Source organism: Artemia franciscana, chromosome 8 (assembly GCF_032884065.1).
Source record: "Artemia franciscana chromosome 8, ASM3288406v1, whole genome shotgun sequence".
Lineage (NCBI taxonomy): Eukaryota > Metazoa > Arthropoda > Branchiopoda > Anostraca > Artemiidae > Artemia > Artemia franciscana.
This window is the reverse complement of record NC_088870.1, coordinates 1,066,260-1,076,639: the sequence shown is the minus strand read 5'-3', so window position 1 is coordinate 1,076,639 and position 10,380 is coordinate 1,066,260. Positions and strand designations below refer to the sequence as shown.

Here is a 10,380-nt window from a genome sequence, read left to right as displayed (position 1 = left end):
TTTCACGTCCTGCAACAGAAAAGACATTCGTAAAAAATGGATTTTTTATCGAATAAAATCTAGGTACGCATCTTTTTGGTGTATATATATATATATATATATATATATATATATATATATATATATATATATATATATATATATATATATATATATATATATATATATATATATATTTCAAGAGTGGCTTCGCCGCCGGGCCTTGGCACTCGGCGCGTGCCAGGCTTCTGTGTATGGACTCTCATTTTCGCTTGTTTTCTAACCGCAAACAATTTGAGACAATTTGCTGTCTTTTTATACTGATTCTATTCTTATATATTTGATTGTACAAGCAAGTGCGATTTCTAACAACAATATTTACTAAACTTCAAACTTTTGGCTTTCTTTATTAAGGTTTATAAATTGTTGTAATCTCATGTTAAAATAGATACAAATATTTTTGCAATTACCAGCCGCCTGACCCCGACACTCGGCACGCAGCAAGCTTCTATATATGGATTATCATTGTCGCTTGTCTTCTAACCGCAGTTGATTTGGTGTCTTTTCATACAAAAGTCTTTTCAAAGATATTTGTTTATTAAATCAAGCTTTGTTTCTAACAACGATATCTACTAAGCTTCAAACTTTTGATTTTCTTTTTTAAGGTTTTTCTAATTGTTGTAATCCCTTGTTAAAATATATACAAATATTTTTGCCATTACCAGTGTTTTGCTCTTTACGCAATTTAATGTCTTTTCGTACTATAATCTATTCAAAGAAGTTTGATTATTACCACAAGTCCGATTTCTAACAATGATTTCTATTAAGCTTCAAACTTTTGTTTTCTTTTATAAGGTTTTTGAATTGTTGTAATCGCTTGTCAAAATATATGCGAAAATTTTTGCAATTAAAAGTTTTTTGCTCTTTAAGCAATTTATTATAAACTTCTCCATACATGAAAATCTTGTCAAAACATCTTGTGAAAATCTTGTCATATATATATATATATATATATATATATATATATATATATATATATATATATATATATATATATATATATATATATATATATATATATATCCTTAAACTATGGCTGACTTAGGTAGACTTTTAGGAAAGACTAAGCGCTGCACGGTTAAGGTCCAAGACACTCACACATAGGCGCCCAATCCGACGTGGTGTATACACATTGAACATTTTAGGGTCTTCGCATTGCATTAAATAATAATTCCATCTGTAGTATAGGCTGAAGGGGGAGGCTGGTGTGGTAATGGATTGGCTTGTCTGAAAGAAATATGTCCGTAGGGTCATTAAAGTGTTTCTAAATGCTTTTATGATTTCAGATTGTGAGGCAAAGCACTTTCGATTCTGCAAAAGTTACTGGTGCATCTCAAGACAAAGATTTTGCTTCCAAAGACGATTGTAGTCCCTCCGGAAAAGGTCAGTTCTATTTTATTTCTTTTTAATTGGCATTTTTCCCATTCCGTAGGGTATTTTTCACCCTTAAATGTCCAAAGGTAGAATAAAATAATTGCATAGTGTATATGTTTTTTGTGGACCCGTCGAGAGGAGCTAATAAAGAAAAAGAAGACTGGATCGAATGACGTTTAAAAAGAGGCTAGAATAAAATTGCTTATTTGTAATATTGACAATATCTACAGTTGGATCTTAAAGTAAGCCAAGTCCTAAAAAAGCTAAATAATTTCTAAATGAGGCAAAGTTTCAGCATTTAATCAGCGCTAGTTCAAACTCATTCTTAGGCCATATTGAATGAATATTGGGTCATACAGGGTTTGAGTTAAATGAGGTTGGGTTGAACGGGGGTTGAATTGCATGGAGCTTGAGTTGAATGGGGATTGAGTTATACGTGAATTAGGTTAAACTGGCTAGATCAGTTGAGGTGAACGGGGTTGAGTTACACACATAACAAACACGAAACAAATCGATTAAGAATTGGCTATTATAAACTAATCGTAGTGCTAAATCGGTTGAGGTCGAATGTAGGGTGACCTTTTTAGCCAGCATAAGTAATACTGCGCAATAAGAAAAGACTTTTTTAATTTTTTTTTACATTTCTTTATATATATATTTCCATCCCACTGTGTCCTGCCTATCGTCTTTTATCTCTGGAAGGAAAAGATCTTAGTCAACATCGAACAAGCAATTTATGAGTTCTTTTACATTTGTGCTTTCATTTGTTGTTTGTACGAATAAATTCTGAAGAATAATATACTATTACAAACTTTTCATAGGGTTAGATAACCCAAGATTGACACACAAACTAACTCTCCTCTGCTCCACCCTAATGCCTCGCAATATGTTTTCAATCTTTTTAAGTATTTTCTATAGTCTCTCCAAGCCCAATAAAGGACACCCTTGCTCTTATCATCGTGTGGAAGAAATACATCTTATTCAGCAAACTTCTGAGAATAGCCTAGGATTACGTCCAGGCATTATGAGGAGGGGGCGTCCGAGATACAATTAAATTGGAAGCCACTCGGTAAATCCAGTGGATAGGGATTTTTGAATGAAGTTAGATTTTGTTATTATAGTATTTAGTTCATAACAGGACATACGTTCGACTATCAGCTATTACCCTTTCAATATAAAGGCTACACAGTTGATGAATATGTTAGGATTTTTCTTCTTTTTTTATTATTTGCGGAACAATGATTATATCTTTGTTTTTTAGGAGAAAAATTTTATGGAGAAAAAGAGCTGATCGTCCGTCAAATAGAGACATCTCATCAACAACCTGTTCTCGAAACGAGTTTAGATGAAAAACTATCTTCCTACAAGGTAATGTATTTATCCTTAAATGAAAGCAATGCTGTTGCTAGGGTGCTTATATTCTTAAGGATCCAGAGAGTGCATCCTTGTACATGGTATGCGATTATTTATGGAGAATCTAGTGTGAGGGTATTTAGAAAGATGTTTTAAAGATCCAACTATTAAGAATGGAAACAGGCGCTAGTGTAGAAAAGAACAATCACGGGGCAATTGTTGCGTAGGTTAAATAAAGCAGAATTCTGTCGCTTATCTACTATGTTCATGCTGGATTTTGACTTAAAATTATTCTTAAAAACCAAAAAAGAATAATGATTTCATTATTACAAAGATATTTAAACTTTTATTTAATGTTTTTGGAAATTTTTGTTTAATGAAATCGCCAGACACTACTCGGTCAGTGGCGGCATTAGTTTTTGATCTATTACTATTCATAAATAACCATGATCTAGCGTTTCTTGTTCTTTGCAACATGTACATGTATAGCAGCTTGACGTTCTCCTTGTCAATAATACTTCAGAAGCACAAGGTAATCTTCTCTTTATAACATTACTGTGTAATGACAGTATGAAGAAATAACGACAAGTTCCGCTCAAAGAAATTAAGGAGAGTAAAAAAAGACAGACAGAGAGAAAGAGAGAGAGAGAGAGAGAGAGAGAGAGAGAGAGAGAGAGAGAGAGAGAGAGAGAGACAGACAGACAGACAGAGACGTGGAGGGCCTAGTACGAGCATATTTTAAAGATATTATACCGAGTTGATGTAAAGCTCTGTTTGTGAATTACTCTTAGTAAGTACAAGAGTTTCAAACATTTCTTTTAGTATTGCTTTGTAATGGCATTATAAAAAGGTTTTTATAAGATAGATTTGATAGAAACAAGGAGTGGAAGAGAAAAAAAAGTTTGCTCTTGAAAACTATAAATTTTTGACAGCAAATTCTTTCTAAAAGCTCTTGATGGTAAAGTGCCAACTCTGTTTGGCTGTTCTGTATTGGTTGTTTTATTTACCTCTCATTCTTAGAAGGGGGTTGTCAGGGCTCTTGAGAGCTTGTAAACTTATTTAATGGGTCCCTTTTCTATCTTGTTTGCAACGGCAGTTTCTGTTTGTTCTCAGGGAAAAAACAATATAAAAATATTTAATGAAACAGGTCAATTTGATCAGTAGTTTGTCCTGTTCATATGCTTTAAGTTTTTTTTTAGTCACCTTGAATCATATTTCCCAGAATGAAAGATGCAGCCCCTGTGGGAATTAAAGTTGTTGCATGGAACAGTAGTACTCTTGACATAAGTGTCCATGTGGCTAGGGCAGATCGTACTTTCCTGACCCCCCCTCCTCCTTTTCGTAAATAGGTTCTATTCATGCCTATTGCTGTAATTTCTGTGTGTTCTATTTTTTACTATTTTTTTAGTCCCGCCTTTATTCCACTCAGCAATGTTATATTCGTGTTTTAAATTTATTATTTTTAGCGTCTAAGAAAAAAGAGCTATTTGGCTCTATGATTCCTTTCAACCACATAAAAACCTCTTCTTGGGGTTCATCATTACCCCTTCATTTTATTCAAGAAAGAGAAAATATTGAACTCTTTCTTCTTGGAAACGCTCCTTTTTGGTAATTATTTGGTAAAATCGTGCCTCATTCATAAGAATATTTGGATCACATAGCATGTAGATGGTTTCTTTTTGTCATTCCTAGAAAACCAAAAATCCTCACTAGCCTACCTCCTTCCTCTCCCAATATGTCAATTCTATTTGCACCCATGATGGCAATAATGGTCATTTTCAATTTGTTTAAAAAAAATATGTAAATCATATAAGCATGATTATATAACCCTCGGTCAAAAATGTTTCTTTTTTTGTAGGAAAACCAAGATCCCGACCAAACTCTGTTGAAATGTCTTTCTCTGTCAGAAGATCGTCGACGACTAAACGACGTCCGAAATCGAGACCCAAAAGTTCGACGTTCCAATTCTTTAACAAAAGATGAAAAAACAGAATCGAACAATAAAGCTCGTGAGTATCACCGGCGCACCGACTCAAACCGATTGCACGAAAATCGACACTCCCGCAGTCTAAGAGTCCGTGGTACAAGGGACTCAGGTCTAAAACGCAGACACACAGTGGGTGGAACTCGGGACTTCGATAAGGTTCGGTTTCGTTGGATGGTTTACGAAAAGCCTAATACGGAGGAAAAAGTTTCTGCCTGGGATCAACTTCAACCTTTAGTGAACGATGAGGATTTGAATATCGATCGGACTCTTCGGGCTTGGATGAGAAAAGAGAGGTTAAGGACTAGTAGCCCTGAACTTATGAGAAAATCGGACACAATTGTACCAGAGCCGTCAGCTGAAAGCTAGTTCGTTTATCTTTTTTTTTTAAGTGTGCAATAATCTTTGATTTTACGGATGACAGCACTTATTTTGTTGCAATTTTTAACTGCGAAATCATGGTGGTCTATAGTTTTAAAGCGATTTTTTTTTCTTTTATATGTTGGCCGGGAAACATAGTAACGTATGTAATATGGTATTGAAAAAAAAAACAACAACACAGAATTGACTAATAAAAAAAATGTTAAAGTTTAAAACTTATATTACAATTTTATATAAATGGTAGTTATCACATGGGTTGTATCCATTTTAATAAACTAATGTTTGAACAAAATTGCTGAGGGGGTGGCATCTCTCTAAAAAACCACAAGAGAGTCTACTCCATCCAATTACTTCCAGATCTTGTTTATTAGTTAAATTTGCTAATTTCAATTAATGGCTCCCGTTACTATATATATATATATATATATGTATATATATATATATATATATATATATATATATATATATATATATATATATATATATATATATATATATATATATATATATATATATATATATATATATATAACATTAAATGTTAACGCCAATGGCGTTAACATTTGGCGTTAAATGTTATGGCGTTTTGCAACGCCACTTAAAGAAGTGACGTTGCAAAAAAAGGAAAAATTTGAAATTTGGGAGGTTATTTTTGAAATTTTAATATTGTTTTATATGACCTTGTTACTAACATGGTTGCCCAACATATCTGAAGAAAATTCTTTTTAAGTTCTTAAAAAAGTCATTATCATAAGTGTATGTAAGTCTTTTTCTTTGAATTTTTTTTACTCCAGGAGGCTAGAGGTCATAATTGTGACCGTCTGTGCAAGTAAAGGCTACTCTTGATAAGTTAGGATAATTTTGTCATTTATGCAACACTCATTAATAATATCTATTTTAATTATATTTCTTATTGTTCTAATACCTTGTAAAATGCCTTACTCTTTTGAGGCATTTTGTTTTTATATTATACATCTTTTTTGGAATTGACCTGCAAATCAGGGAATAAACCAGAAAAAAAGAATCTTGAGTATGGAAAAGAGTGGGACTCCAGGGCATTTCAAAGAGGTCAAGCTTTAGTTCGGCTTCTTCAGGTGAGTGTCGTTACTGACAGATGGCTGACATGGTAGGAGAAGAATCGTGGATAGTGACCCCCCCCCATTCTCATTGAAAAGTAATTTTTTCCAGTTGAGATATCCAAATTAAATGGAAAATTTTAGAACTAATTGCCCTTGGCAGGATTGGAACCCATCAGACATAGGGTGTCTATCCTTAGACTAGAACAGACGACTCCTGGCCATTTTCCGGAGCGTTTTAATGTAGACTTTGCCGTCCACAAAATAAAAGAATCAGTAAGTTGGGATCTGTTTTATATGGCTTTATCGCCACTCATCTTCTCCTTGGAATATCGAGATTTTTAAGTTTTTTCAGTAATTCTTCTATGTTTCTATTCTTCTATCTGTGTTAATTTCCTTCTATAATTTGTTAATTTTCGGTTTTGTGCTCTCCATCCTTCCATCAGAGGTGATTATTAGGGAGAAAGGAGGAGTAAGTGTCCTTTGGATTTAAAAAGAAAATACTTCTTGTATTCTCGTTAAAAGTATCGAAAAAAATCCTCCCTATATTAAAAAAAGAACCCTTTTTTGTATCCTCAATAAAAAATTTCTAACCACATCCCTTCACTTTAGTGAATTGTTACCTCTGTCCCACCTGAAAGTAAACTCTGGCAAAAATTTCTTATCAGGTGTCTGAAAGGCTAAGTCGAGTTTCTCTAGAGATTGCTGACTGAATGAATACATGAAAAGAAAGGCTTTCACTTCGATTCTGGAAAAGAAAGGCTTTGAAGAGAGTTATCGGGCTGTAGGGAATTCAAGTTGTGCCCTGATTCGGGGAAGACTGGGTAATATATGGCATATTTCTACAGATTTGTTAAGAACAGAATGAGAGATTTAAAAACAGTTGAGTTCTGTGTTTTTCAAAGTTTAATTGATGAGTCATTAAAGTATAATCAATATTTACCTGATTAAAGTCAGTAATTTAGAATTACATAAAGAGCTAGGAATTACAGCTAATTAATCAAAGCTACTAATATTACATTACATACAAATTTAAACTAAAGTGAATTGCAATTAATAAAGTATAAATAAAGAGTATTTAAAGTTTGCTTTTGGCTAAGATTGTAGTATTGAATGCCATTTTGTCAAATACAGCTTTTCCAAGACTTAATTATTTTTTTTCACTAGATGTTTGCTAAAATACATTTTTGTTACTTTACGGTATTTTTTGTCAATATACGGGGGGGGAAGGGTTACCCACTCTGTCACCGAGTGTAGGTTTCGATGTGTCTCTTGTTCCCCCCGATGTGGCGCGTTTCCGCCATGCCACGTCTCTCTGGGCTATGCATGGCGCACTTTTCGCCACTCATGGCACGTACCACGAAATATACACGATCTTCGAAAGTGTGTCACGCCTCGGTTTTTGTCAGGTTTAGAAGCTGCTGTGGTGATAATTTTTATTTCAAGATTAGCCAAACTTTGCTCTTGGCATTTGGCTAAAAATATCATGACAATTAAGAATAATTAGTTTTTTTTTTCTCTTACATTTATTTTGATTGTTATTCATTGTAGATAGTATTTTTTATTCATTGTTATTCATTGTAGATAATTATTTAGACTTGGAGTTTCATAAGCCAAACTGCTTAAAACTTTTATTTTTGTATATTTTTAAAGTGGTTTTGTAAGAAAAGAAAGAAATGAACTCTTTGGTAAAAAAAAAAGGTATATTTTTCTTACTGTCTCTTATTAAATAGTCGGGAAATGATTTGATTAGCGAAATAGATCTTTTTTTTTAATCTGGCTTAGATAATAAGAAGTCATCAGAAAATGTGGATGAAAATTAATTGAACGCCAAAATGATGTTACAAAAAAAACTTTGATAATTTTAGTTTAATTTCTTGCTATAAAAAATGTTAAACGCAAAAGCAATGCTTAGAAGAATACAGTTTTACTTCAAAACAAATATGCAATAACACAGGCTATAGAATGATAAAGGCGAAATAGATGATGAAAACTAATAAATTTATTCGTGTTGTGTTGAATGTGTTGAAATTTCCCCTTTGCCAAATCAATATTCCATTTATTACCCGAGACTTGTTATGTCTGACTGGTATTCTAGCTTAAGAAAACTACCATTTTGAATTGTCTTCGCAAGAAAAAAGTGCAAAATCTCTTTGTTTTAGTGAAGAATGATGGTTTTTCCTTGGCTATATGTTAGCGAAAAAATTTCCGCTAAAGAAAATTTGCAAAACCTCTTAGTTTTAGTGAAGGATGGTGGTTTCACCTTGCCTATTTGTCCTTTGTCCTGCCATTTATATTCAAGCTGATGATTAAACCACAGAGAAATAGAGAGACTACTTGCAAAGAATCCCGTAACGCAAAAACTTTATTTTTCTACTTGCTTAAAACTTCTGTTTTTAAACCAGTCAGGTTTTTGAAAGCTGAGGTTATTTGTCCCTTTAGTAGTAAGAAATAATGGGATTGGCTTACAAAAGTCCGTCACAGATGTAAACCAATGAAATTAAAGCACTCCTTTTACCGCGGAATTATACAAAAATAATCTCTCTGTTTCTCTTTGCTTAGGCCATTGACTGTGTGCTGAGTTTCCGGTGTTTTTTAGCATTCCAGCTTATTTTATTTTTGTTTCATTGTATATATAGAAAATGTTTGAACTTGCAATTCGTATGAGCAAACTGTGATTTTGAATTTCGTTTTAAAGTGGTTATTGCTCGTACATTGCCCATTAGCCCTCAGCCTATGTATGGCTTATTACAAGCCTTTTATTATTATTTTGTCTTTGTAAATAGCTCTCATTTTTGCCGTCCAAATAAAGAGCGTTTTTTGAAACCTGTTAGAAATAGATTCGTTAGCTTATTGTTTTGATTTGTTTTGTCGGGTCTTACTTTCGAAATTTATTGTTTTGATTTTGCCAAAGTGTGGGTCGAACAACAGATATAAAAAAATGAAAAGAAATGTCTTTGCGCAATCTCTTTTGTGAAATCAGAGTGAAAACTTCTGGCACCCTTCCTCAAAAAACGAGATTATAAGCCCCCTCCCCCCCGTTAAAATTAACTAAGGTATGCTTACCAAACAATGTGTAAAATTCGTTGCCTTTTAATGAAGTCTACTGAATGTACGCAATAACTATAGTAAGACCTACTCTCTTGCCTGCAAGCAAAAAAATTTTAGTCTCTCATGACAATCAGAAACCAGATGATCCTGATAGCAAAAGTGATTCAGAAAGATATTGGTTTCAGCACACCGCTGTTTTATGGCCGTTCCTAGCATTTGTGGCGCCTATTACAAAATTATTTGTGTTGCCCTATTCCCGAATCAAACATAATAAAAAACTAGAAGGCCCATTTGCAACCTCCCCTTTGAACGGTCCTGGCTGTATAATCTCATGTGATTGACCAGATGTGTCTGACAATTACAAATTATATATAGTTAAACTCACTTGTAGAATTACTTATCATTAGTTAACTCTATTTATCTACCTTTTGCGTTTTTTGGGTGGGGTGGGGGGTTCAAACCCCTGTGTGTATTGGGATAAAAAGTAAGCGAATGGCGTTATCTTTGGATAGATTAAAAACTGTTTTTCTCCTTTTTTTTGTCCACTTCTTTAAAAAAATTGTTATCTTATATTTTATTGTCAATTCGTTTGACCGGCTCTCCAGAAAGTTTTATTAAAAGCAAAGAATACCAAGTCCTTCAAAAAAAAGTATGAATAATAATTTTATTAATGTTTGTTTTTCTGTGATCTAGCAAATAATTTTTACTAGTAATTTCTAGTGATGATTTGAAACGTTGTCGAAAAAAAAACTTGATAAATTTTTAGTGAATAATTTGAATATTTTTATAGCCAAAAACTTCCTATTTAAGTAATAATTTCACAGGCCTTTTGTATGCTATAGCTCGGCATTGCATTTTAAGCTTCTTTGGAAGTTTGAAGTGCTGTTTAAATCTTTTAACTTTTAATTTTTGCTCATTAATACCTTTCTGCAAATTATTAGTGATAAATATTTGTATTTCAGTGAGCTAACAGAAAAGTATTAGTAACAATTGGGATGGGAGACCAGGCCCATAAAACAGAGCTTACACAGCTGCAAGTGTAAATGAGAGGCAGAGACAATTATTTTGTTGTTGATTGTCGTACTTTCACTAAATTTGTGGTCTTTATAGTTCAGACGATAT

The 10,380-nt window shown here is 33.1% G+C and overlaps 1 protein-coding gene across 1 annotated transcript in view; it reads left to right on the top strand.

Moving 5' to 3' along the window:
* The window catches only part of LOC136029867 (rho GTPase-activating protein 21-B-like), a gene marked incomplete in the record, with an annotated part of 199,960 nt that extends 190,927 nt beyond the window's left edge, over nt 1-9,033 (top strand). Inside the window, 3 exon segments of the mRNA XM_065708329.1 lie at nt 1,326-1,422; nt 2,675-2,781; nt 4,625-9,033. Coding sequence (XP_065564401.1) covers nt 1,326-1,422; nt 2,675-2,781; nt 4,625-5,119 — 699 coding nt within the window.
* Between the last annotated feature and the right edge of the window lie 1,347 nt (nt 9,034-10,380).